Consider the following 27,539-nt stretch of genomic DNA (forward strand, 5'->3'; position numbering starts at 1 on the left):
TTGCTCCAAGCCCTGTCCAACCTGGCTTTGGACACTCCCAGGGATGGGGCAGCCACAGCTTCTCTGGGCAACCTGTGCCAGGGCTTCCCCACCCTCACAGGGAAGGTTTTTTTCCTTATATCCAGTCTGCACCTCCTCTCTGTCAGTCTGAAACCACTCCCCCTTGTCCTGTCACTAAATATCTTGTACAATATCCCTGGGGAAGAACTCAGCTTTTGTGTGGGAAAGGATGGAGCCATCAGCATGGGCAAAACCAGAGAATTAAAGCAGGTGAAGCTCAGTAACTGGCTGTTAAAGTGATTTGAAATCCTCAAATTGGGACTTTGGAGAACAACATCAGGGGGAGGTGTCGAATGCACCGTTTTATGTGCCAGTTATTGACCCTGTCTTGCTAATCTCAGCAGAGGAACTGGAGACAATTTGTGCTTGTTAGAACACAGGGTCAGAACCCCTCCCTTCCCAGGGCAGCCCCTCACCCTGCTGTGCACAGGCACGACCTTGCCAGCCTCGGGGTTACGGCAGCAGGAGACAACATCTGGCTGCTGGCTCCTCAGCTGTGCTCTGCTCGCTGCTCCCAGTGGGAAAGGGGAGCTTGTTTCAGTGGGAATAAGTTAGAAAAATGACAAAGGGAATGTCTTATGCTTCACAGCATCTCTGCAACGTGCCAGGTATCCCTGCACCGCGGGCACTTCAGCAGCTGCCAGGGTCTGTTGTCACTGTCGCTTCTCCTTCCCTTCATTTTTCTGCAGAACCACGGAAAAATGGTGAAAACTGGGAGGAAAAAGCTCTGCTGCTGTCCCCCTTCCTCCCTTTTTCATCTGTGTGCCAGTGTTTAATTTGGAAAGCTCTCTCAATTCAGTCACTGTTTTCTCATTGCAGGCAAGCAGGATGGGTAGAAATATTGATCTTCTTTTAATGAGTTTTAAAGGGAAAAGTGAGCGTGACTCAGAGCAGGGAGGCAGCTTGGGCTGGGGGATGTGTCTTTATTTTTCACCTGCTCCTGGTGTCTCCTTTTGGAATCTGCTCTGGTTTATCCTTTCCCCTGCCTGGGCTGATCCCTGCTCACTGGGGTTTGTTGCAGTGGAGATGTTTTGTTTGGGTTTTTTTGGTTTTTTGCTGGCTGTGCTCAGATCTTCAATTAACTTTTGCCTCTTCATTTAACTTTTACCAGGTTTGGTTTCCTGGCAGCCTCGGGGCATGGGATGCTCGGGAGGGGAGATGAACTGAGGCTGGGATGGTCCTGGGCTGGGAGCAGCAGCCGGGGTGAGTCCTTCCCCTCCTCTGTGCCCAGAGCAGCAGAGGATGCTCAGGCTGGATCCTGTGCCTCTGCTGTTCTCTCCCACTGGTGCTCCAGCACCACCTACAGTCCTCCCCGGGCTGAGGAGATGCTCCAGTGCCACGGCACAGCACGAGCAGGACAGGCTCAAGCTGAGCCAAGCTGTGCCTTGGGGGGTATTTGCAGCCCTGCCTGGTGCTTTCTGGCCTAAACACGAGGTGGGGGAGCCTGGAGAAAAAAATCCAAACCCACCCAAACCCCCCCATTTTCACCCCAGCTGCCCAGCACAGGGTGAGGTTGTGCCACCACCCACCTGGTGCTGTTTGGGGACAGCACGAACCTGCAGTCACAAAACCCTCACAGGAGTTTCCTTGATTAAACAGCATTAAAAATTCATTGGTGACCTGAGCAACAGGCTGTCAGCTGTACCCTTCAGGGGTGGAGAAGGGTGTGAATAAGAAAAGTCCCTCTTTCATGGGAGAGCCCTTTCAGTCTGTTTCTGCTTTTGTTTTTGGGGACTGGCAGCACCTCGGGCGTGACGACTGTGGTGGAGCATCCCCTGGGTCAGAGGAGGATGAGAGGATGCAGCAGCACAAGGCATTTCTGTTCCACCAAGAGCTCTGCACTGGTAGGAAAAGCATCTCCTGCCCCAGCATGGCCCAGGCAGCAGCCAAGCCACGGGTTAGAAACTCTCCCCCTCCCGTGGGGCCCCGGCATCTTTCAGCAACAACAAATTACGTGGCAAAGCAGAAGCTGAGCTGGGAGCTGCTGCCTGACCTTTGCTGCTCTCTATGTGCTACAGCAAAGGCTGCAGGGAAGATCCAGCACCTGGGCAGGTGGAGCTGTTTCCCTGGGATCTCTGGGCACGTGGGGTGGGGAGGATCCCCCTGAGGGATGGGGGTCCACCAGCCCTCACCAGCACGTCCCTAATGCAGCCTGTGGGCAGGAGAGTTGTCCTTTACATGACACAGCTGGTAGGCACTTGGCTGGAGGTGTGGGGGTGATAAAAAGCAGCTCCAGGCTCTTTTCTGTTCTTTCCCCAGCCTAGGATGTTCTGTTCCTCAAGGTGCTCAGAGCCAGCAGGGCTGGCTGGAACTGCAGCCCCCCACTCACACCGAAAGCCTGGGCACTGCCACTGCCCCTCAGCAGCACCTGGGGCTTCTCATATGGCAGGTAATGGGGGGGGAAAGGGGGGCAGCAGGTGGGAGATGGGTTTGAGAGCTGAGGCAGCTCCAGAGCTGCTGATCCCACTGGGTGAGGCGCTGGGGAGGGATGGAAGCGTTCCCTTGGGGCTCCCCAGCCAGAGCAGCTCCTGGGAGCAGGGGGATGGAGGGGTGGGACAGGGACAGTTGGATGATCCCCCCCACCCCTGTGAGGGTCCTGTCAGTGGGGGAAGGGGGGTTTTGGAACCAGGAGTCCCTGGAGCGTGGCCGCTGCGCATGCACCGTGTCGTGCCGGGGAACCCGAGCTGGGTCACTGGAGATCCGTGTGCTTGGCTCCCACAGCTCTGCTCCTGCTGCCATGGTGAGAGGGGATTCCAGAGCTTTGTCCCCTTCTACCACACCCAGCCTTTGGCGCTGATCCTCTCCCTGGACTCTGCTCCTCTCCCCAGAGTCCAGACTCACCCGAGCGGGTTCCCGACAACCCAAACGGCATCGAGGACGCCGTGCACAGCCCAGGGAGCCTGGCAGCCGAGCCAAGGAGGGGGGTACAGGGGACACAGCCCTCCCTGGGACACGTGGGTGAGCTGTTTGTGGGTTTTGGGAATGGGGAGGGTGCCCTGAGCCTTGAACTCCCACAGAATCCACGGCCTTAGCTCAGCTCCTCCCGGCACTGCGGGAGAGGAGCACTGAGCCCTAAAAACTGGTGCCCAGTGACCCAGGGGCTTCACCAGGGCTTGGGAGAGCTGTGAGAGGTGGGCAAACCACACTGATCCTCTGTCCCTCTTTTAAAGATCCTGCTGAGGCATCTTTTGGGACTCTCTGCACCCTCAGGAGGCTGTTTCTGCTGCTCGGGGTCGCAGGGCTGCTGGCGGGGACAGCGGCTGGGACGTGGCTGCTGGGTCAGTGTGTCCCCAGGATGGCCCTGCTGCGAGTTTGGGGCATCAGCATTGGGGGGGTGGTGATGGGAGCTCCTTGGTCAGTCAGCTGTAGCTTGGGATGGAGAGATGTGGCTGCTGCGGGCTCTGCTGCTGTGGTGCCAGAAAGGCTCATTCCCCTCTTCCAGTGACACTGCAGGATTGTCCCCAGTATCGTGCATCCTGGGTGCTGCCCAGGCTGTGTGGGTCCATGTGCACCCCCTTCTCTGTTTCCTGCAGTGAAACACCTGCAGGAGGCTCACCCAGAGCAGGGGTCCCCCCCACTGCAGGAGCCGGATGCGATCCCAGCGTGCGGTGACGGGGAAGAGGAAGAGCCCGTGGTCCGGGGGGCTCCCGGTACAGGTTTGTGTCTTTGCTTGCTGCCAAAAAGGGTGGGGAGAGGGCTTCTGCCAAGCCCAGGAAGAACAGAAAAGGGGCTCTTTAAGAACAAATATCTCCTGCTGACCCACTAGCTGTGTTTTGCAGTTGTTTTGCTTTTCTTCTAAGTCCTGCTGCTTCCCCCAGAACTGCAGCTCCGTTGCATGGGGGGATCCCACAGCAAAGGCAACTCTTGCAGGGCTCCTTTGCCTGGGACCACCCAGTGACTGGGATCACTTGTAGCTTCCAGTTGCTCAGATGGCTTTTTCTGGGGGTTTGGGTGGGTCCTTCTTGCTGTAGCCGTGTGTGACCTGCACAGAACACTGCCAAGGGGACTCGCAGGTTGTCTTTAATGGAATGGCTGTAGTGTCTTTCAGAATAAACACGGCAAACTCCCTGCTGGAAGCTCAGCTGGAAGGACATCCTGGCTGGCTCCTGGTGTGCCACGAGGGCTGGAATGGCTCCCTGGGCACCCTGCTCTGCCAGCAGCTCGGGTACCTCAGGTGGGCACAGCAGAGGCAGCTGCTTGGGCCCCTGTTTGCCCTGTTCTCAAAACAGGGGATGATCTTGGCAAAAGCAGGAGATTGAAGGCTGGGGGTTTGTCAGGGCAGCAGGTGGAACTTGGGACTTGGGATGACCCGGGGACCTGCAAGAACAGCTCCAGAAGACCCTCCCTGCCCAGAGGTTCATTCCCAGCTGCCAGAGCTGCAGGACTGCAGGAGTGTTGTTCCCATGGCAGGGTCACATTCCTGATCCCCTTCCTGGGGCAATTCCCCTTGTTTTTGCAGAATGACCCATCAGAAAGGAGTGAACCTGACGGATGTCAGGGTGAACAAGGAGCAGCAGTTCCTTCAGGTCAGACCCCGCCAGGAAGGGAGCCTGGAAGACTTGTGGCAGGTCAGGTAAGGGCAGCTCTGAGTTGGCTGAAGCCTTTTCTTTCAGGCTTAAGAACACAGCAGACTGTGCAGGTGCTGTGCAGTAAACAGCCCCTTTGGGAAGTGCTGCAGCCGCCCTGGGGCTCCCCAGTGCCCCGGGGATTTTGGTTGCTGTTTATCCTGCCCAGGAGGATTTATTCCTGCTGTTTCTCTCTGCACAGGAGCAGCTGTGGATCGGAGCGAGTCGTGGCTCTCAAGTGCTCAGGTGAGCGATTCCCTCTTCTACATCCCCAGGATCTCTGCCCAGATCCAGCAGCTTCTTTCCTCCCGTTCCACCCGCTCCCCTCGCCCTCCAGCGTGAGGATGTGGGGCTGGAGCCCGTCCTAACCCCTTGCAGAGTGTGGGCTGCCCCCTGGGGCCGTGCGGGTGGTCGGGGGGGCAGATGTGCCCCCTGGGCGCTGGCCCTGGCAGGTCAGTGTGTGCCAGGGCTCCCAGCACCGCTGTGGGGGCTCAGTGCTGGCACGGGAGTGGATCATCACGGCGGCTCACTGTGTGCACAGGTACCCCCAGGCCCCCCGTACCCACCCTACTGTGCCCCCAGCCCTCAGTGCCCGCTGCCCTCGGGTCAGGGCACGCTGTGTTCTGTGTTCTGCTCAGCTCCAAGAGGCTCCAGGGCTCTGCCTGGCGGGTGTTTGCAGGGATTGTCACCCACGGCTCCCTCAGGCAGGAGGCCGGGGTGCCAGTCCAGGAGGTCGTTCCCCACCCACTCTACAACCACAACAGCCTCGACTATGACATCGCCCTCATGAAGCTGCAAGTGTCCCTGAATTTCTCAGGTAAGTTTTTGTGTCCTTCTGTGGAGTTGTCTGTCCTGTCCCACTGTGAAAAGTTGCCCAAAAACGAGCCTCTTCTGAACCTGTCCCTTCAGAGCAGCTCTTACAAAATCAGAATCACAGAATGGTTTGGGTTGGAAGGGACCTTAAAGCTCATCCAACCCCCTGCCATGGACAGGGACAACCTTCCCAGGTTGCTCAAAGCTCCATCCAGGCTGGCCTTGATCCTCAGCTGATCCTCAGCTGGCTCAGAGATGTCCCATCTTCACGTGGGATGGCTTTGGCCACCTCGACTCGGACGCCGAGGTGCGAGCGGGTAGACCTGGTGTCCGAACCGGGCGGGTAGACCTGGTGTCCGAACCGGGCGAGTAGACCTGGTGTCCCAGCACAGACCTGGTGTCCGAACCGGTAGACCTGGTGTCCGAACTAGACCTGGTGTCCCAGTACAGCAGGTAGACCCACTCTCCGAGTCAGGCTGAGGGCTCTGCAGCCCTTCCCTGGCTGCTCCTGGCAGAGCTGTCCCCACTGCCCTGGCACTGTCCCTGTCCCCTTCTCCCTAGCTGCCATCCGAGCTGTGTGCCTGCCACCCTCCCACCAGGACCTGCTCCAGGGCACACAGTGCTGGGTCTCTGGCTGGGGCTACACCACCCCTGACCAAGGTGAGCTCCCCCTCCCTGTCCCCCAGCACTGCCCTAGACTTTCCCCCTGCTCCCCACTGCCCCATCCAGCCCCTTCCATTCCACATGTGAGCTTCCAAATGCACCCCCTGCCCTCGTCCTACCCCTGCTCCAGCAGCTTGCACGCCACACCCACAGCTCCTGTGAGCCTGGCTGTACCAACCCCATGAAGTAATCCCAATTCCCCATCTCTGCCTTCCCCAGCTAGTGCTCTGCTCTCCCCTGCTGCTCCCTGCAGACCTTGTTTGTCCCTCTTGGCCCCTCTTTGCCCATCCCAGCACAGCTGGCTGGGACGCTGAAGGAGGCCCTGGTGCCCCTGATCGGGACCCGGAGGTGCAACAGCTCGTGCATGTACCCGGGGGAGCTCACTGCCAGGATGTTGTGTGCCGGGTACCCCCGCGGGCAGGTGGACGCGTGCCAGGTAACGCTGGGAGCAGTGGGAATGCTGGGGGGGTGCATGGATCCACCTGCCAGCCTCCTGTGTGGCTGAGGGAACACGGCCAGCTGGGACACAGCAGCCTGGCGAGGTCCTTGGGGAGGCAGGCTGCCTGATTTTGGATGTCCCACCCCCGGGAGTGTCCAATTTGTCCAATTGGATGGGGCTTGGAGCAACCTGGGCTAGTGGAGGGTGTCCCTGCCCATGGCACGGGTGGGTCTGGATGAACTTTAAGGTCCCTTCCTACTCAAACCAGTCTGGGATTCTGTGACCTGCCTGACCTGCCCGGGGGGCAGAGCAGCTCCCTCAGCCCTGGCTCTGCCCGCAGGGGGACAGTGGGGGCCCCCTCGTGTGCTGGGATGGATCCACGTGGCGCCTGGTGGGGATCGTGAGCTGGGGCCAGGGCTGTGCTGAGCCCAACCACCCCGGGGTCTACACCAACGTGGCCCAGCTCCTGCCCTGGATTCACCAGGTCACTCAGGTAAGCCCTGGTGTGTGCCCAGCCCGCCCTACAGCCCTGCATCTTCCCCAGACAAACCCCAGTGCCAGCATCCCACTGAACTCTTTGTGTCACTCCCCTCGACCCATGAGCCTCTGGGACGACCTCTTCTATAGCACTGATTCCTCTTTCTGTTTTCTTTTTATTTATTAGATCTACTAGAAATCAGGCAAGGAGGGACTGATTCATCCTGTCACTGTAACCTGAACAGAACCCCAAACGTGCTCAGTATAAATAGTTTATTAAAGAAAATAGCAAATTACATTTCTGTGAACAATAAACATGGGAGAAGTGGTGCTGTTCAAAATAGGTGGTTTTTTTGGATTGCTGTGTGTAAAGGGACAAGGGGTCCTATGAGATGTCAGTGTATGGGCAACACTCTTAGCCTTTGGGTGAATCACTGGGAGGGGAAGAAAAGAAACAGCTAAGTTTTGAGTGGCAGATTCTGCTTCAGTACCTCCCTTCTCTGCTGCATTCCCATGTGCTGGGCTCAGTCTAACTGCCCATTAGACTGGACTTCCCTTTCCCCACATCAGTTAAACCAGAGCAGAAGGGTTCTGCAAGGGCTTGGGTGACACAAGTCAGGGCCTCAGGCCCTGCAAAAATGCTTGGAATGAGAACAGAAGTTGGACAAAAGTGCAAATGAAAAGGATACAACAGGAGATAACAGATTAAAAACACCAAGTTCTGTGACTGAAACTTTAGTGAGCACGACAGGGCAGGTAGAACTTTGCTCCACGTGTGCAGCATCTTGGCCTCTGGGCTAATTTAAGTGAATGCTCTCAGTGAGTTTTTCAATTAAATTGGGTGAGAAATTTCTCAAAATCTAAACCACAGCCTTTTGTGACTGAAAAAGACAATGCTACAAGTGCACCTTTCATTCCCTTTTTGCATTGGTTTACACTTCTATCGCTGTTCTTAAAGGACAGAAAATATAATACCAGAAAGACACCAGAGCTACCCAGTTCACAGCCAACAAAAACACAAAGGAAGGAGCTGAACTGGCTTCTACAGCTGGTAAAGCGAGACTGAAAAATTCTAAGTCAGTTTTTAGATATTTTCCATGAGAAATAAGAGAATTTTGCTACTTGTGCAAAACCCTGTGACTTGATCAGCAGTTCACTCTGCACAGGATCTCCTTTCCCCAAATCCCCCCTAAATTGTTGCTCTCTTGAGGTCTGTCCCTCAGAAGAACCTGAGGTGGGAAAGCTAAGTTTGGCACTTCAGCATTCCTGGGAGGATGGCAAAAGCTCTGAGTGTGTGGGTTTCATGTGGAACTTGCAGGGACAGAAGAGGTAAGACAGAGAGGGGCTCCAGGCCCCCTGATGTAGAACTGCATAGATGAGAGTCACTACTGAGCAATAAAACCCCTCTGCAGGACCCTGAGGCCAGTCTGAGATGAGGTTCCACAGCACCTCACATGGGAGGCTCGTCTGGCAGCAGTGCCTGTGCTCACAGAGATGCTGGATACAAGGTTTGATTTATTTTCCTATGCTGGCCTGAACAGGAAGATGAAATCCTAGAGAATGGGAACTAGCAAACATCAGCAAAAGCGTCTCTCCTTCTCCAGGACACCCACCAGCTCCTGAAGGAAAACCTGGATGTGGGCAGAACTGCTGTGGGGAGCGTGGCAGGAGGTGTCTGGCAGTCAGTGTCTGTGTGTTCCTCACTGTGAGCTCCTGGCCCCACACTCCCAGCCCCTCAAACACTGAGCCAGGAAATGTTCCTTCTCCCCCAGCCAAGCTCCAGGAAGCACTTACCCAATTCTAATTTTTTTTTTACACCAGTACAAATAAAAAAGGTCAAATCAAAAAAATATCTGAAAGTCTCAGTTTGCTCTTGCTTTATCTGAAGATGCAAAGTGCAGGTGGAAACGTGGGGTTACTTGATTTTGGCCAGTGCTGCTGCTCTCCTTTCTGTGTTCTGGAACAGGGCTCGGATCAGACTCTTCACTTCAGCTGCTGAGAATTCGGCTGCCAGAGGGCCCTTCCCATCTGCCCACCTGAGGGGAGAAAAAGAGCTTTATTTAACCAAACTGCCTGGGAATGGCACATGAAGACAAGCCTCTGAGGAGCTGTTCCAGTGGTCACTAACCAGGTATGTGTGCAGCCCCAGCCCAGAACTGTTTAGCCAGGTACACAGAGCACCAGGTTGTGAGGTGATTCCTGCACTCAGAACCTTTTCTTTCTCCTAAATACGCCTAAAGCCCATCTGCAAAATTCCCATTCCTTAAGAACACAAGAAAGTGGTTTATGCCCAGGTGGAAGTGGAGTTGGGAACCTCTGGTGAGTAACCCAGTTCCAGGGGCCCAGGGAAGGAGCTGCCTTCCCTCTGTGCCCTCCCTGTGGCTGGTGCCTCTCTGGTTTAACCTGCTGAGAACTGGGTGTTTTCTTGCCCTTCAGAGCTCTGTGTGAGGCAGCTGTGAGCAGGGACTGCCCAGCTCCTGCCAGCCAAGGTAACAGAAGTGATTATGCAAATCCTCAGGGATAGTTCAGATGAATCCCCCTTGCAAGGTAAAAAGCAGCAAGAAACAGCATCCTAAAAAGCAGAGGGCACTCAGGTGGAATGCCAGCCAGGCTGCTCCCTGTGAGACACCCCTGAACTTGGAGAAGCCAAGGGGATGCACCAACACTCTGTGCTTGGCTCTCCCACAGTACCTGGTTTTTTACCATTTTGCCTTTTCCTTCTGCTGCAGGAAATTATGAGCAAGCTTGAAATGGACTGTGAACCCCAAAAGCAGTCCCAGGAGCAGCTGCCTGATCCTCAGGAGCAGTGAGTGCCTTTCCTCTGGACAGCCCCTGCTGCTGTCAGACACTTCCCTGCTCCCGAGAACCAACTGAGAAGGGAGAAAGGTAGACACCTACTGATCCACAATTTCCTGGAGGTTGGCTTGCAGGATGATCATCAGCTCTTTGAATGTCATCCACTTCTCCACGTAGACTGGAACTTCCTCTTGGTACTTCTTGTTTTTCTCTTCTTCAGGTAGAGGGGTGAAGACTTGGGGTCCCTCCTCCACCATGATCCTACAGAGTGAGTACAACCTGTCTGCATCTTCTGCAGAGATATCCTGCAATGGAGAAAATATTAACAGTGGAGCAGGGAGATTTACTTTTGGAGTGCCAAGTGAAATCAAAACTAGGTGCTGTGAACATTTCCTGTGGACACACAGTTACAATTTCTGTGAAAGGTAACTGCTCCCCTGAACCCTGACCTTGGGACCAGCAAGGTCACAAATGTCTCCACCACCCCAGGGCTGGCACATCCACCCCAGCAGGTACCTCGAGGGCAACAATCCTGGTGACAATCTCTGCCAGGGCTGTGTTCAGTAATGTCCCCATGGCCTTGCAGTACACGTTCACTGGGAAGACATCCTGCCAGACCTGGCCCAGCCTCTTCAACTGATGCAATACCTGGAATGAACAGCTCTGTGTTACCTCCATGTTATCAAAAAGAACATTAGGAAAGGCACCAAGGGATAAGGTGACCACTTCTGGTCAGAAACCAGGCTGAAAGAAGCAAAAGGCAATGAAATATCCTGCTAAAGACACAGCCCAGGATAAAAATAAAAAACATGTCAGAAAATAGTTGTTTTAACAGTTCCACCCTGTTTTGACTGCCTTCCTTACCTGCCTGATGGCTTTGTTTGCTGCACGGAAATTTTCCTCATCATCCATGTTAGAAAAATTCCTGGCACTTGAGAGCCTCTCCAGGATTTCCCCCTTCTGCACTCGCATCTGGGCCTTAAAACACTCCATCCCTTTAGGAGGAAAAGCAAGCAGGGAGAAGCAGTTAAGCAAGTACTAAATTTGCTGTGCCTATTTATGACTACAACTGCTGAATAATGAACTTGCTATAGTGTTTTATTTCTAATCGAATTTCCAGTCTCTAAACAGTCTCATAGAGCCAATTTAACCAGTAAGCTTTTGTGCAGCTTGCATTGCTACAACAATTCTGAAAAAGAGCAGAGTAGCAGAATTAAGTGTGGATGACTCCTGTTAGCTGACAAACTTCCCTCTGAATTTGTTTCCACAGGATAAACTGAAGAAAACATTAAAGGACTGAGCAGCAGATCCCAAAACATAGTGCTACAACATTGTGCTGGAATACACACAGTTTGTGGAACTATGTGCTGGACAAGAGCTGGGTTCTGAAGAGCCAAGACTTCCCAGTTTGGAAAATGTTGTTGCCACAAATAATAACGATGCCCTGCTCCCAGGGAGTCAGCAGCCACTCCTCCATCAAACCACCCAGCCCCAGCTGCCAGGGTTAACTGCCACGTGCCCCAGGCGTGTGTTTTGGGCCAGGAAGGTGTTACCCAGTCTCCTGAAGGCAGGCACCAGGTCCACGAAGGAGGCTGCCCCGTTGCTCAGGATGTTGGTGGTGCGGTAGCGGAACTGGTGGCCCAGGGTGAGCAGGTGGTGGGCGAGGTACATGCAGTTGTTGTGGTGGATGGCTGCCAGCTGGGGGAACTTCTGCAGGCTCTCCCTGCCCCAGGCAGGAGGAAGAGAGAAGGAAGAAATGGATTTCTTTATTAATCTGTTAAAAAAAATAGCTGTGCCTACCCCAGAGAAGCTCCCTGCAGGCATTGCAGAAAATGGGCGAGGCCTGACTGGTATCAGTCAGAATAAAAATACTGAACTTGTCACATTCCCAAAGGATCCCACAGGAAAGGAGCATTTGAACCATGTGGTATCCCACTCTTTTTCTAGCTGCGGACTTTCAAACAGAAATATACTTTGTTACAGCAAAGTTATGGTGAGGAAAAGGGAGAGAAGTCCTGTCAGGAACACTCCAATGTTCTCTGACAGGATTGCGTCCTTTCATTGTCCCTTCATTGCTGCTTTCTTTTTTGCAGGAAAAACATCATTAAAAATCTGTGCATCAGACCTGGGGTCAAAGTTACGTGGCTGGAAACAAATACAACCATGCAAGAACTTCAACCATCCCCCTGCTCGCTGGACTGGCAACTCAGAAACCCTCAAGCACCTACTTTGCACAGGTATGATTTAGCAATAGATTAATAGGAGCTTTTTGCTGCTGGAGGAAGCCCTTAGTAAACCCCAAGTGGGAGTGTTCCAGTAGCATTATTCCCTCTCAACACAGGCCCTAGGGAACACACACAGACACACTTACTTGTGGTATGTTGGCACCACTTCATAGAACAGCTGGAAGATTCTCCTCACCGAGTAGAAGAGCTGCACACAGCTACAGGGAAAATGAGGGTCATGTCAGCCTGGCACTGGCATTAATGTCTTGTTCACAGGTGACCCTCAGCCTTCTCCAAAACAGGGCTTTATGAGCACTGAAGCACTGGCACAGAGTGGACTGTCAGGATCAGTGACAGCCATGTCAACGTGCTGCAAACTCACAGAGGCTGCGGTGACCTTGGAAGGTCAGCGTGGAAAAGCTTCAGAAGGGAGATATGTGAAACCCCAGGAACAAAGGAGACAGTGTCCCTTCCCCACCAGGTGTGCACAAACACTCAGCCCTCTCTCTGCCACTGAGGGGTTACCTGGGCAACAATCCTGCTCCAGGGCTGTGGTCTCTGGTTTTTAAAGTACACTTTACGTGGTCCTCAATATTTGTTTTCTCTCAAGAGCCCTGCCAGCTGCAGAGCTGGAGCTCTTTGCTTTCACCAGCACAAAGACAGCAAGAACTCTGCTCACAATGGGTGCCAGCACTTATCATTTGGTTTGGAAAGAAGAGATGGGTTTAATGTTTCTAAACAACTGAGAGCTGCAGTGGGATAAATCAGTGAAGTGGACACTGCAGAAGCATCTCTCCCATGAAGCCACGGACTGTGTTGTGCACACTGGGGAGTTTACAGTGGCTACACTGCTTTAATGGCTAAAATACAAGGCACTGCACCTGAATGTTCCCTGAAAACCCAACTCCAAAAGCTGCTTAATCCGAGTACTGCAGTGAGTAGAGTTTGCAGCTGTACCCGTGTCCTGCATGAGCCCAGGGCTGCGTCCACCAGCCACAGTGAGAGTAACTTTAATGACTGGTTCTAATTTTTAAGTATATTCTATTCTTTTAAAGTTCCTTTAACCTATTAACAGCTGCTTGGTGTTGCTAGAGGCAGTGAGCTTCTGACACCCAGATTACTGAGCAGTAATTCCTACCACTGGTCCGTGCTGACTGTGGCCTCCAGCAGTGTCTGATAGACCAGCTCCATGAGCTGCTCCACGGAGGAGCTGATGCGGCACGTGGGCAGGGAGAAGGTGTGCTGGCTCAGCCTGGTCTCACCCTCCAAATTCACTGTGCCATTGTGTAGAAGGTTGGAGGGCTTTTGCATCTTTGAGTGATCTCCTGACGCAGGGTCAGGAAGCTGTGGCAGGGTTACGCAGGACTCAGGTGTGATCTGAGGGGAGACAAGAGAGAGGTAAAATGGAATTTAGAGCCCACAGAGAGGAGACTGTGCAAGATTACAAAGCACTGAATGACAGAGATTTAAGACTCAAGATAAACACAAGACTTACAGCACTATTAAAAGATGTTTAGAAATTGTTGTTTGCCAAGATCCCTAAATCATCCCCAAAAAAGAACTTGACTGTTGTAGACAATCCTTCCCCAACCCCTATTTTTCCAGAAAAACCGTGTGTTGCATCACCTTGACAGTGTTGTGGATTTCTGAGGTCATCAGGTTTCTGGCTGCTGCAATCACATCCTGGCACTTCTTGCTGGCAAAGTGGGAGTTGACGTTGCGGGCGTATTTCAGTAAGTCAGTCGTGTCTCCTTTCAAAAACTGCATGTTCTTTAAGGCCTTTTCAAATTCCTCTGTGGATTTAATCACCTGAGAAGAGCAGACACATGTTTTACATTAACACAGCCTCCCAAAATCAAAGAACCAAACTAAAATTTTGTATAAACTTCCACTCAGCTGAAAGCAAGGGATGAAAACAGGTTTTAGAGTGCACTGAGCACTAAAATATCCTCCTAGGCTACCTGGGGCTCTGTGTTCAAACTGGACACCTGGCATCTCCTGAGGGACTTTTTGAGACCCACCTCTGTGTACTGCTCCAGTTTGCTGCTGTTGCTGGGGATGGAGTTCACCAGGCAGTTCTGAACGAGGCAGTTGGAGAGCTCTTCCCAGATCAGCTCCCCCAGCAGCTCTGCCAGCGTGACTCTGCCATCCTTCCTGTCCTCCCCAGGTTGCTCAAGAGGCACATCTGGATTCCAGAGAAGACAAATGGATCTTAATACACCTGTTTCCTGGACCAGACCCTTCACCAGTTCAAAAGACTTTCCTCTTGCATTAACCACCAGATATTCTGGAAACTTCTGCTCCAATTACATGGACAAGGTACTGATCATCGACTAATTACAAAAGGGAGAAGCTACCTACTTAGCAGGTATTTGTGGAGAACTTCAAAAATAAGCTTGATCTTGTCAAAAACCTCCATGGGAGAGGACTGATCCAAGGCAGGCTCCTCGGATTTAAACCTCAGGATGAGCACGTCTGGCCGCTCCTCGGTGAGTGGCTGCAGGGATGGGTATGAAATCACAGGCTTGAGGATGTATTTCAGCAACAACTGGCCTGAGAAAATGAAAAAAAAAATCTTTTCCAACGGCAGAAGGCAGGTAGTTTGCTACAGTGAGGTCCAGCCCTGGATACTTTGGATGTAGAGACCCTGTATGAAGTGGAAGAAACAATCTCTTGATCAACTGTATCAGGGAGCAGCTAATGAGGTAAAACTCTTCAAGCATTAGACTATGAAACCACACAGTCACAAATTAAAAGCATACTGAATAGTCAGGAAAGGACAAATAATTCCAGGTAAATAATAGGATAAATATTTTCCTATTAATAAGAATCACAGCATTCACTTCAGTCATGGGAAACACCAGCCAGGAGAGAAAGATTTTTCCAGAAAGATCCGTCCCCAAGCCTGAACCCCTGTCCCCGTGGGCTACTGGGGCTGTGTTTGTCTGGTCTGTCTTACCAAAAGCTTTCAGCCTGGTGTGCAGCTCTCCCAGGACAGCCAAGGCCTGGAGCACGGACACCACAGGTGGGCCAGCAACCTCCTCCTCCTTGGATGGCATCGTGTGTAAGTGCAGCTCTGAGTGCACCACCGCCTCCAGGCTGCTTTCTAAACACAAAGAGCTCTGTCAGAATGGGATATGAGAAGCTGCTCAGTCCTCAGGTGGCAGCTGAAGCAGTGTTCAGAAACAAAGAGCTCATTACACCACCGTACTCCAACAGTTGGAGTGCATTTCCCATCTTGTGGGTGCCTGGAAACAGGCATTTCAAACAGTGCAGCAAAACCAGTGAGACAAAGCAGAACTGTGAGCACCTTTGGAAGGAGGGAGCTGCCACACAATGAGTTTCTGCCACTCTTCCCCCAGGTGGCAGAGCATGTTCTGTGTCTGCACCGTGAGCTCCGTGCCGAGCGCCCTCAGGATCTTCAGCTCGAAGCCCTTGCGGGATTCCAGGTTCCTGAGGCTGCCCCGTGCCTGGTGGGGAGGGTCAGACACACAACACTGGTCAGTGCTGCCCCTGCTAAGGAACTGATGCAGTTTATGCTCAGGAAGTCACTAATACCTTTTCCAGCTGCTGAGCTGCTGCAACGTACTTCTTCTCCAGCAGTGCAGTCCTGTGCTCTTTGATGGCTCTGTCGAACTGCAACAGAATGATGTCGAAGCCCAGAATGATGTCTCAGACTGAGGAGTGTGATTTTAAGCTGCCCCCCTCCCTCCCCTCCTCACCTCCTGCAGCTTTTTCAGCACACTCAGGACCAGTGTGTCCCGCTCCAGCTGCTGCTTCAGCTCCGTGAATTCAGCAACAGCCACATTGAGATCTCGCTGGACCTAAAATAACAAATTGTTCAGTTCACTGGCAGCAGTTGTTATCAGGCACATTTCCTCTTACACATGAGATTTAGAGTATTTCTGTTACTAGAATGATTTGGTGAAGAGGAAAATGGCTCCATCTATTTTACTCCTCATAAGCACTAGAAACACTTATAGGATGGGTTTTTCTTTTAATACATAAGAGTTGTAGAATGGGTTGGAAGGGCCCTTAAAGATCATCCAGTTCCTACTAGACTGTAGTTTTTTTAAAGGCACTGTAAGGAAATTCAGTCTTAAAATGCAGTTAAAATTACTTCAGTTTTTCTTCAGCACAGCCATATAAAACACAAGGATGCTTGAACTGAGCCAAAAGTCAATTCTCAGTGAACACCACTGCAGAACTCCAAATGCTGGGACATCAGAGGCAATAATCAGAGTGTGAGTCTTCAATCTGACCTGCAGGAGCTGCTCATGTTCTCCTTCAGACCTCACTGGATGTGCACAGGTACGATTTGAGTTCCTGTTCTGCTCTAAACCACTGTGGGACCAACATGGGTCAGTCTGTGTGTCACACCCCCTGCAACAGCCAGGGCTGGGCCTTCTCTGGGAGGGACACTGTGACACACCTTCCCACCTGCACAGCAACAGGACAATCCCTTAATGACACCTCTTAACTTGCACCCTGCTGTCACACACACCTGTGTCACCTCTAGACATTCCTTAGGGGTGGTGTCACTTAGTCAAGAGTCACAGAATCATGGAATACCCTGGGTGGAAAGGGACCCACAAGGATCATCAAGTCCAACTCCAGGCCCTGCTACCCACCCCAAAATCCCCCCCTGTGCCTGAGAGTGTTGTCCAAACACTCCTTGAGCTCTGGCAGCCTTGGGGCTGTGACCTCCTCCCCCCGTCCCCTCCCAACACACCATGATGGGGCGGGGGCTGCAGATTTGGGGTGAAGCCGTGTGGAATCCCCCCGTCCCCCCCGGAGTCACCTCGTTCTCGATGCTCGCCCTGAGCAGGTCGATGTTGCTGGACAGCCCGTCCACCTGTGCCACCAGCTCCTCTGCACTCTGCATGCTGGGCAGGAACTCGCTGTACTTCTTGTTTATCATGTTGCAGACTTCTCCCTGCAGAGAGGGAGCAGGGGAACAGCGTCAGCACGGGGAGAAAGGACCGAGGTGAGAGATGGGGGCACCCTGGGATGAACCAGGGCTGGACACCCTGATCTGACTGACCAGGCTGTGCAGCTGGTCCAGCCCAGGGTTGGGGCACGCCGGGATGAACCAGGGCTGGACACTCCAGTCTGCCCCAGGGCTGGGACAGAATCCCAGAATTGTTGGGGGTGGAAGGGGCCTCTGGAGCTCACCCAGCCCAACCCCTCTGCCAAGGACAGGGTCACCCGGAGCGAGTGACACAGGAAAGCGACTGGGTGGGGTTGGGGTTTGGAATGTCTCCGGAGGGAGAGACTCCGGGACAGAGAGGGGCACCTCGGACTGACCCAGGGCTGGACAGCTGGGCTGACCTAGGACTGGGCACCCTGATCGGACTGACCAGGGTTGGACACTGCAGGCTGAGCCAGGGCTAGTGGGACACTCTGGACCCACCCAAGGCTGGATACCCTCATCTGACTGACCCAGGACTGGCCATTCCGGGTCGGACAGCCCGCTCCGGACCAGGGCCGGACACCCCGGTGCGCACCGGCTCCTCGGCCGCGCCGGCCCCGCTCCCCGCCGTGTCCCCCCCGTGCCTCCCCCCGTGCCCAGCCCTGCCTTGAGCTCCTCGACGCGGCGGGACAGCCTCCCGACGCGGGTGCCCAGGTGCTCCTTGTCGAGGCGGCCCGAGTGCGCCAGCACGGCCGCCACCAGCGAGCCCGCGCGCGCCGCCATGGCCGCCCCGCGCCGCTACGGCGGCCGGCAGGGACCAGAGCAAGGCGCGGGGCCCCGGGAGGGCCGCGGGTTCGAGGCTGCGGGGGGACCGCTGCGCCGGGGGGGAGCCGGGGCGCGGTGGGTGCGGGGGGTGTGTGCGGGCTGGGGGGCTCTGGGGGTGCTGCGCGGCCATCTGGGGGTGCTGGGGGGCGTGCGGGTGCTGGGGGCTGCGCGCCTGCTGCAGGGTTCTGTAGCTGGGGGGACACCAGTGAGTCCTGGGGTTGTAGGGCTGGGGGGATGCCAGTGGATGCTGCGAGACCTGTGGGTGCTGGAGGTCTATGGCTAGCGGGGCACCAGGGGATGCTGGGGGACTCCATAGTTGCTTGAGGACCTGTGGCTGCTGGAGTTCTATAGCTGGGGGGGCACCAGTGAGTGCTGGGGGACCTGTGGACCTGGAGGTCTATGGCTAGGAGGGGCACCACTGGATGCTGGATGGCTCCATGGATGCTGGGGACTTGGGGGTGCTGGAGGTCTGTGTCTGGGGGGACACCAGGGGATGCTGGGGGGCAATGACTGGAGGGGGACAAGTTAATGCTGGGGTCTCACCAGCTGCTGCAGAGTTTCGTGGCTGTGGAGGGGACCTGTGGACACTGGGGAGCTCCAAGGCTGGGGGCAACACACCGGTGGCTGCCAGGGGACCGGTGGATGCTGTGGGGGACGCATGGATGGTGGGGGCTCTGCGGCTGCTGCCATGTTCCCTGGCTTTGGGGGGACCCCTGGCTCCTGGGGGTCCATGGCTGTGGAGAGACCCTTGGCTGCAGGAGTATCCCTGACTGCTGGATGTTCTGGAGGGTCCGTGGCTGCTGGGAACCCACTACCTCAGCCCCAGCTGCCCTCCCCTGCCCTCCCACGGCTGCCAGGCTGGGCTGGGGTGAGGAGGCAGGCTCAGAGCACCTCAGCCATCCCCAGCTGCAGGGGGAGGGAGGCTCCAGCCCCCGGCATCCGGCACCTGACGCAGATCTGGGGCCAGTGGTGCAGTTGTGGTGAGGAGCTCTCTGAGCAGGGGACGGAACCACCACCTCTGTGCCATGTGGAGGGGAAGGGCCCTGGGTGTCTGGGCAGTGCTGGCCAGCCTGGCTGTGCCCAGCTGGGGTAACCAAGGTGAGTCACTGGGGCTCGGGGCAGTTGGGCACTTGCTGTGGTCCCTGGAGATGCTCCAGGGTGTCTGGGGTGCTGGGAGGGTGCTGGGAAGGAGCCCCAAGGCTTGGTGGGGCTTTCCACCTGGATGTGAGGTTCCAAATGTCCATGGGGAAAAGGGAATCGGTGCAGTGAGGATGGGATTACTGCCAGCTCTGCCTGCCCTAGACCATTGCTGTGACAGCCTGGAGCTACCTGTGTTACTGTCTGTGATAACCCTGTCTTGCAACGACACAGTCTGCTTTGTCCAGAGGTTTTTGTTTGTGGTGGCCTTTCTGCTGCTCAGGGACAGCCTGAGCATCCCCACAAAGGAGCTCTGAGTTCTGCACCACTGTGAAGGTTGATAACTCAGCAGTGAACTCTCTGCTCTCTCTTTTTTTTTTTTTTTTTTTTTTTTTTGTACAGGACCTAAAATAATTGTGAAAGAAGTCAGTGGGAAGGTGTTCTTGGAATGCACAGGTGGACAAAGTAAAGTTACGTGGTGGAAAGATGGGAACGAGCTTGGAAACGAAACTCAGCTGGAGTTGAGCTCAGTTTACAACGATCCCAGAGGCCTCTACACGTGTCGAGCAGGAGAGGCAGCAGAGGGGAAGCTCCAGGTGCACTATCGAAGTAGGTGCTTTCTAGAGCCAGAACTGCCTGGAGTTTTCATCCCAGAAAATTTTTGAGGGAACTGCTGGTTTCCCAGAGTCTGTGGGTGGCTCCCCCAGTTTGCTGCAGGTTCCCCTGTTTGTGGTGTCCCCGTGAGAGCCCCACAGCCCCAGTTAGTGCCGTGACTGATGCACTGCTGGCCTCTCTCTGCGCTGGGTGCCGGGGGACACACGGCAGCTCGTGCCACTGCCCCGGGTCACACAAGGAGCCAAACTCAATCCCAGGTCTCTCTTGGCCTGGGACTGGAGCCTGTCCATGTCCCTTTGTGCTTCCAGTGTGCCAGAACTGCATCGAGGTGGACGCTGCCACCGTCTCGGGGATCGTGATCGCGGACGTCGTGGCCACGGCGCTGCTGGCAGTGGCCGTGTACTGTGTCACCGGCCACGACAGGGGACACACGTCACGAGGTGAGGGGGGACAGGGCCTGGGCACCCCCAGGGGCTGCCGTGTGGCACCCAGGCACTGCGGATGGGTTTGGTTTGAAAGGCACCACGCTGCCCGTGGCTGCCCTGATCCCTGACTGCCTTCTGTCTCCATTTAGCCTCTGACAGGCAGAACCTGATTGCCAACGACCAGCTCTACCAGGTGAGTGTGGGGGCACACCTGTGTGTGTATGGGGGGACCTTCAGCACCTCTGTGCGGTGTGGGCCCGGCCTGGCCATGGGGACACGTCTACTGGGGGATAATCAATGCCTGGAGGTGGATATTGGTGTCTGATGGGGCAGCTGCCTCTCCCCAAATGACCCAGAGGACGGGGCAAGCTCAGCTACCCCGTCTCTTACTGTGTGTGTTAAGCTCTGTGTGCGGGGAGGGACGCTTGGAAAAGGCTTGGCAAAGAGAGGGCTGGGCCAACTGCCCCTCCCAGGGCTGGACAGACATTCTTGGAGCTCATCTCCCCCTTTTTTCCCCTCCAGCCCCTCGGAGAGCGGGAGGATGAGCAGTACAGCCGGCTGGCACCCGCCCGGGCCCGCAAGTGAGGTGGGGACACTCTGGAGCCTGTGACTCCATCAGCACACAGGCTTTGCCTGGACATCCCTCCTGCTCCATGCCAGGCTGGGCTACTTGCAGCACTGTGCTCTTTCCATGACCTCCTGCACTTCTGTATTCCTCTCATTAAAGATGAGCCTGTCCCACAGCCTCCCTGCTCTGTCCCTTCTGTCGAGGGCCCTGGGGAAGGTGCACATTGGATGGGATCTGCTGTCTTGGAAGGTGCACATTGGATGGGATCTGGTGTCTGGGAAGGTGCACATTGGATGGGATCTGGTGTCTGGGAAGGTGCACATTGGATGGGATCTGGTGTCTGGGAAGGTGCACATTGGATGGGATCTGGTGTCTGGGAAGGTGCACACTGGATGGGATCTGGTCCCTGGGAAGGTGCACACTGGATGGGGTCTGGTCCCTGGGAAGGTGCACACTGGATGGGATCTGGTCCCTGGGAAGGTGCACACTGGATGGGATCTGGTCCCTGGGAAGGTGCACACTGGATGGGATCTGGTCCCTGGGAAGGTGCACACTGGTGCTCCCCAGATCTGAGCAGGAACAGCCAGTGTGGTCTGAGTATGGTCAAAATGGGAGCAGACAGCAGCCAGGATCAGCCAGCAGCTGGAAACCTCAGAAACCAGGTCACACCTCCTGTGCCAGTTGCACACACCTGTGGGTTGTTTTCCTGCTTTTCTCAGAATCTGAGTGCCAGGCTTTAGGGAGGACCAGGCTGAGAAGTGCCCTGTGACTCAGGCAATCCAGTGTTCAGGGATACAAAGGAAGAAAAGAGGTAACACTCAGTAAAAACTGGCCACAAATCTGTGACATGTGTGACCCAGCAAACAACACTTTGTCTGTGCAGAGCTGTGGGTGCCCCACAGGTGCCCGTACAGGGATCAGGGTGTGATCAGCCTTGTGGGCAGTGAGCAAGGAAAGGACCTCTTTTCCTACAGTGTTGGATCCATACACAGCAACATTTTGCTCTTCAGAGGAGCAGAATAATGTCTTAGTGGTTTTTCTGCTCCAGTGAAGGGTCGGCCCAATGTGGCCATTGCAGGTAGAATATGCCAACACCTGCCTTTTACCTGCAAAGCCATCTGGGTAGGACTTCATTAAAAAAGTGACCAGCAGACTGCCTAGTTTGTAGCTCTTTCACCACCATCAGGTCTCAAAGCAATGGGCAAAGATGGCTAACCTCACCCAAGGAGCAGGACAAGCACAAATCCAAGAGCCAGACTGTGAGAGGCTCCTCAGCACCTCACCCTGGGAAGGACAAAGAAATATTTCTCCAGTGCAGGTAAGCACAGAGGCAGAGAGATGTTGCCACTGGGTGGGTGCTGATCCCACTGAGATAAGGAGTGTGTGGGATGGCACTGGCTGGGGCAAACACAGGGCAAACCTGTACATTTATGCACCCCACAAACAGTGGCAGAAGCACCAGGGTGGAACCTGAAGCAAAAATTTAGACCTTGTATGCCCAGAGTGGTCCAGACTTCTCCCATCCCACCCGAGGGATGGGCTGCATGGCTGGGCTGAGCAGGCACCCCTGGAGCAGTGCTGTTTTGCAGGAGGTGAGAACATGGCCCAGAGTGGTTTCAGAGCTGCTGGGGGTTAGTGCTCCTCGTATCTCTCCATCTCCCTGCTCGCTGCTCAGAGCCTTGTATGGTAACCCCAGCTGTGCCTCTCAAACCGCATCCTGGGGCTGAGCACAGCGCCCTGCTCACGGGGCTTGCTGGCTCTTTATCTCCCCACACTGAAAATCAAGGGTTAAACCACCCCCAGCCCCCAGCACTGCTGCTGTTTCCTTTCCTCAGAGCTGCTGCTCTGCTCAGTAACAGCACCGTGGGTGGCTCTGGTGTCAGCCCAGAAACCTTCCCAGGCACCACAGCATCTCTCGGGCCCTTCTTAACCTGTCCCACTGCTGCTGGGCCATTTTGGTTTTAATATACTGATGCCTCTGCTCCTTTTGCTACAGTCCCAGGCAGCAAATGAAGATAAGGCTGTGAACATGAGACCTAGACAAGGTCAGAGGCCAGCCACTCTGAAGGACCCACTCCCTGCCCAGGGAGGCACTCAGGGCAGAAATTAAAGGGGAGAGACAACCAGAGCATGCAACTGGAGCAGAGAGTGAGGGAAAAGGAGGCCAGGAACCAAGAGTGAGCCTGCAGTCCTTTAATGGGGAGGAAAACTTCTCTTGCCAATGCACGTTTCTGTTCCCTGGTGTCAAACCAAAGCACACCCCAGGGTGGGACAGCGGGTGCCTGACCCCAAAATGCCTCAGCAGAGCTGCAGAGCTGGCACTGAGCTGGGCAGCAGCGTTTAGCCCTTGTGCTGCTGGTTTCCACGGCTTCCAGCCTGTCATCCTGGGAATTTCAGAACCCCCTGGATTCCAGGCCTGCATACACTTCCCGCTGGCCTTTCCGGATGGGCTGTGGGATGGAGAAAGGTGTTAGTTTGGGAATCCTTATCTTAGTCCATGCAACACACTGGGGAAAGCACAGCAGAGCAGGTGCAGCACTGCTGTGTGGTGTGTGCAGAGCACAGGGAGCTGCACTTCTGCTCCCAAATCCCTGTGGCAGCACCAGGAGAAGGCGCTCCACCCTCAACACCTTTTTTTTCCTCCATTCCTGGGGGAGCTTGGAGCTTGATTGGATGCTTTGTCAAAGGATAAATGCTACCAATTCTCAGACTTTGCTCTCCCTCCCCAGCCAGCAGAGAGATGGAAAACACTCCATACCTCATAGTCTGGGTTTGGAACGGGGGGAGGACGCTGCATCTTCTGACCTGCAACAGAGGCACAGAGAGGTGATCCCTGGGATGATTCAGGTAACACAGCACGAGGGACTTCCATGATGATCCCAGGGCAATGCCACGAACCCACAGGTCAACTTGCATGGCTTTATTATGAGCTTAGAGCTTTCAAAGAGCCAACTGCTGCCAGGAGCATCTGCCATGCAGGGTTGGCTCCAGCACAGCAGGGAAACAGGTTCTTATGGGCAGGAGGTTTGGCAAAGCAGCTGTTCCCATCCCATGCACAAAGGCAGGTGTGGGAAGCAGGAGGTTGTTTGGTGAGGTCTTGGAAGCTCAGGGAGAGCAGAGGATGCTCCCTCCCACAGTGGGAGCTTCATGTAGTGCCCCGTGGCCACCAGGGAGAGCAGAGATGCCTGAAATGGCTCTTACCTCGTGGCCGAGGGGCAGGACTGGGGCTTGCTCGCCCCTTCCTGTCTTTGCTGAAGTAGTAGACCAGGATCAGCACCCCCAGGGTGATGAGGAGATCCGCAGCAATGATCCCTGTGACCGTCAGGGCATCCAGCTCCTCGCAGTTGGCACACACTGCCAGGAGGAGAGATGGAGGTGCTCAGAGCTGGGCTGCCTTCCCTCCCAGCAGGAAAAGCCCAGGCCCCCCTCATCTGCTGGGTGCTGGCAGAGAGACACAGCTCTGGGTGGCAAGGAGAAAAGAGCAAGCAGAAAGGAAAGGGGAGATTCCTTTTGCCAAAAATGGGCTCTCAGACCCTCACAGATGAGGAAGGGTCTCAGCAACACCACGTTCACCCTCAGTGTGTCAGAAGGAAGAGGAGTCTTCCCATAAAAGCACCAAGTGCTGAAGAATTTACTATGTTTTCAGGTAATCTCTTCCACTCGGTTTTTATTTTTCCTCGCTGTTTGTGCTCAGTTTTTAATTTGTTGGCACGTTTTCTCTCTTTGTTTTAAAGAGCAGCACAATTCCCAGCACAAACTGCTGGGCAGTGCCTTTCCCTCCCAGCCTGCTGATGGGGAACTTCCCTTAGGAAAACAGTGGTCCAGGAGACTCAAATATACAGTGGAACCAGCAGATTTGCTTGTCTAAATGCAGGTGTCTGGTGCCATTTGACATGCCTTTAAGTATTTAATCTGAGCCATGCAGGCTTTAGCCCACGGACTGAGGGAGTTTCTCTCACCTCTGGCATTCAGGTACAGCTCATGCCTCGTCCCACTGGAGTCGGAAGAACAGCTCAGGTTGGCAGGAGAGCTGTCATGGTCTGTTATAATGTACTTCCTCTCATTGCTGGTGCCTGCTTTTCCCCCAGTTGACTTCCACACTACGTCATCCTCGGTCAAGGGACATGTGATTGTCACCGTGGTGCCTGAAATCTCCACCAGGAATTCTTCACTGGCAGACAGGCCTACGAGAAAGGAAACCAAGGGGAAAACTCAAATATTCTGATCTGGTTTTTAGTCCTCAGCCGTGAGGCTTCTGCAGACTTTATATCATAGAGTTAAGAATGTTGGTAAAATTCATTTATCCTTCTGTGCTTCACCTGCAAAGAGAATAAGGAGTGTTAAAAAATCAGCAACTTGTTGCTGTTGGAAAAGCCCAGCCCTGCTTGGGAACCACTGGTAATAATTAAGGGCAATTTATGACAGCCAATTTTTCCATCAGTGAGATCACTATCAATTAATGAACAGTGAATTTTTCCTATTCTACGATGTTTTCAAAATTCAAATATTTCTATTTGACTTTTAGTCCCTTGTGAGGCGTATTTGGTCTTTTGATCACACTAAGTAGTTAAGAACAATGGTAAAATACAGTTACCCTGCTGAGCTGTGGTGCCAACTACAAAAGAAAGAATAAGAAGTGTTAAGTAGTTGAGTTTAGCTACTGATATCATAAACCTTTCCTACTTCCAGGGTGTCCTTTCTGAACTCAGCTACTTGAAAGAGATGTTTATGATCCTGTATTCATGCTAAAGGCAGCAGAAATATTCTGTTTGTGGCACAGGATGTTGTTTTGAAATTAAGCCTTTTCCCTTGGAAGCCATTTTTAACACAGACTAACACAAAATGGAAACTTGAATTATTTTCCGACCCAGTTTAGAAAAAGGGTTCTTATTGCAAGCTGTACACCCCAAACTGTGCCTTATTATCATGGAGCAAAGACTGCTGGAAAATCCTCCCTCGTTTCTGCAGTAAGAACCCTGTGAACTCACTGGAGGGTGGGACCCTGACCCTTGATTTAACACTGTAAAACAGATTATTTAGGTGATTTTTCTGTCCTGTAGGAAACAATCAGCTCCATGGGAGTCTCTGGAGCTGGAATATTAAAGAAACCGTTTTTAGGAGGTGTGGATCAGACTTGTGATTTCCTTTAAAGACGTTTGTCAATAGAAAGTAAGGTAAATAAATAATCATAGTTTTGAAATGCCACAGACAAAGGACTTGGCTGGAAAGAAGGTGATCTGATGCTTTTTTCTTTATATAGGTGAATTTAAATTTGAAAAAAGAACAGGCCATTGCTAAACCAGATGTCTTCTACCTTCTCAAAGGTTAGCAGTTGGTATTTGCAGCACATTGTCAGAGTAGTTGTAGTTTTATTGTAGTATGTCTTAAGTAATTATCTTCCAAACTCATCTCATTGTTACCGGCTTTTTTTAGAATCTTTACAGATCCTCTGCACTTCATCCTAAAGCAGCTGCTCCATTCAAACTGGTAAGGTGGAAATTGCTACCACAAATGGATATCCCACCAAGTCTGAACTGAAGTAGTTACCCATGATCACAAAACGGTTTAAGAAAAGTCCACGAAGTGGATAAAGCATAAAAATGAAACTAAGACAACAGAACCTCAGAGATCGCACTGCACGAAGCTCCAACCCTGCTGCCTGAAGTTTGGAGATCCAACCCTGCTGCCTGAAGTTTGGAGACTCACCTGCCCAGAGCAGGAGCCCCAGGAGAGGCCAGGACGGCTCCAGCCTCATCCTTGTGTCCCTCCTTGTCTTGCTCTTCTCTACCACATCACACGGGCATCGCTGCGGGGCACGACGGGGCACGGCGGCTTCTCGAGGCCCTCTTACAGGAAAGGGGCCCAGGATCCTTTCCCAGAATTGTCCCCAGCAGTGCTGGGGGGACTCCCCGTTCCCAGGGACACGGGAGAGCAGCCGAGGCAGCCCCGGGACACGTGTGGGGAAATGAGCCCAGGTCAGGAAGTGCAGAGGCTCAAAAGGTCTGCACAGGACGTCACTGCCAGCGAGGGGTGGCTGCTCTGCACCAGCCTGGCCAAGTCTTAGGACAGCTCTTGGAGCTGCTCTGGGAGCAGCAGGAGGAACGAGCCAGGATTAGATTTGCCATCAGGACCTTTCTGGCAGCTTTTGGGAGTGAGTGTCTCTGCAGTTCAGGCTGCTGCAAACAACTCCACAAAGAGCCATGGAATGGTTTGGGTTCGAAGGGACTGTAAAGACCGTCCAGTCCCACCCCCTGCCATGGGCAGGGACACCTTCCACTAGCCCAGGTTGCTCCAAGCCCTGTCCAATCTGGCCTTGGGCACTTCCAGGGATGGGACAGACACAGCTTCTCTGGGCAACCTGTGCCAGGGCCTCACCAACCTCACAGGAAGGAATCTCTTCCTAATATCTAATCTGAACCTCCTCTCTTTCCGCGTGGAAGTGGCCGGGCCCCACTAGAGGGGGCTCCTGCCCCGGCCAGGACTGCAAGGAGGGGACGATCCCTCCAGACCCGGGCTGGGGGCAGGCACAGACCGCCCATGGCACCGGGGCAGGGGGATCTCAGAGCTCCTCTGCTGCGCTGGGAAGATTTTGAGAAACTCGTCTTTCATCTCGTTCCCGAGAACCCGAAGGAATTTCCCTTTCCAGCAGGGATGCTGGCATGGACACAGCGGGAACACTCTGCCTGCCCAGCTCCCTCTGCTCCAAGCCCACAGAGGAGGCAGAGCTGCTCCAGTGTGGTGAGAATCGTGGGGATTTGGGGGCACAGGTCCAGGGCAGACATTCCAAGTCACCCAGATCTCTCTCCTTCCACAGGGCTCTCTGCGTTCTGCACCTGGCACACACCTCGAGGGACTCCTTCCCAGACGCCTGGAGGATGGAGCTGGCTCCTCACTCCTTCCCAGGAATTCACCATTTACTGACATGGCTAATCCCAGTGTCGTGGGCCCTGTTTCATTTATTGGGGTGCTCTCTTTGGTTGTCAGAGCTTTCTTTTAGTTATTTCAGTTTCAAAATGAGA

General features: G+C 54.0%; 4 protein-coding genes across 4 annotated transcripts; 2 read left to right on the top strand and 2 right to left on the bottom strand.

Moving 5' to 3' along the window:
* Positions 1-1,930: 1,930 nt before the first annotated feature.
* TMPRSS5 (transmembrane serine protease 5) lies at positions 1,931-8,199 on the top strand. The gene is made up of 12 exons (XM_039386499.1): positions 1,931-1,957; positions 2,889-3,018; positions 3,594-3,716; positions 4,099-4,234; positions 4,520-4,633; positions 4,828-4,871; positions 5,004-5,166; positions 5,264-5,442; positions 6,000-6,098; positions 6,395-6,537; positions 6,881-7,033; positions 7,205-8,199. Exons 1-12 carry the CDS (start codon positions 1,931-1,933, stop codon positions 7,211-7,213), a joined length of 1,320 nt encoding a protein of 439 aa, XP_039242433.1. The 3' UTR covers positions 7,214-8,199.
* Positions 7,277-17,738, bottom strand: ZW10 (zw10 kinetochore protein). The gene is made up of 16 exons (XM_027736986.2): positions 17,617-17,738; positions 16,840-16,974; positions 15,761-15,862; positions 15,597-15,674; positions 15,349-15,508; positions 14,998-15,144; positions 14,400-14,591; positions 14,060-14,223; positions 13,665-13,847; positions 13,177-13,415; positions 12,185-12,256; positions 11,367-11,536; positions 10,678-10,808; positions 10,330-10,461; positions 9,916-10,118; positions 7,277-9,053 (listed from the first exon to the last, which is right to left on the bottom strand). The coding sequence occupies exons 1-16, from the start codon at positions 17,731-17,733 to the stop codon at positions 8,933-8,935; spliced, it is 2,346 nt and encodes a 781-aa protein (XP_027592787.2). The 5' UTR covers positions 17,734-17,738; the 3' UTR covers positions 7,277-8,932.
* Positions 17,739-18,352: 614 nt separating this feature from the next.
* LOC113996205 (T-cell surface glycoprotein CD3 gamma chain-like) lies at positions 18,353-20,695 on the top strand. The gene is given in 6 exon segments (XM_027737001.2): positions 18,353-18,762; positions 18,764-18,873; positions 19,315-19,521; positions 19,836-19,967; positions 20,102-20,145; positions 20,475-20,695. Coding segments are annotated over 6 exon segments (885 nt in total). The 5' UTR covers positions 18,353-18,433; the 3' UTR covers positions 20,538-20,695.
* Positions 20,696-22,792: 2,097 nt separating this feature from the next.
* On the bottom strand, positions 22,793-26,403 carry CD3E (CD3e molecule). The gene is made up of 5 exons (XM_027737008.2): positions 26,227-26,403; positions 24,480-24,704; positions 23,722-23,874; positions 23,279-23,325; positions 22,793-22,970 (listed from the first exon to the last, which is right to left on the bottom strand). The coding sequence occupies exons 1-5, from the start codon at positions 26,273-26,275 to the stop codon at positions 22,914-22,916; spliced, it is 531 nt and encodes a 176-aa protein (XP_027592809.1). The 5' UTR covers positions 26,276-26,403; the 3' UTR covers positions 22,793-22,913.
* Between the last annotated feature and the right edge of the window lie 1,136 nt (positions 26,404-27,539).

This window comes from Pipra filicauda, unplaced genomic scaffold, assembly GCF_003945595.2.
Source record: "Pipra filicauda isolate LSUMZ 115617 unplaced genomic scaffold, ASM394559v2 scaffold488_size445888_pilon, whole genome shotgun sequence".
Lineage (NCBI taxonomy): Eukaryota > Metazoa > Chordata > Aves > Passeriformes > Pipridae > Pipra > Pipra filicauda.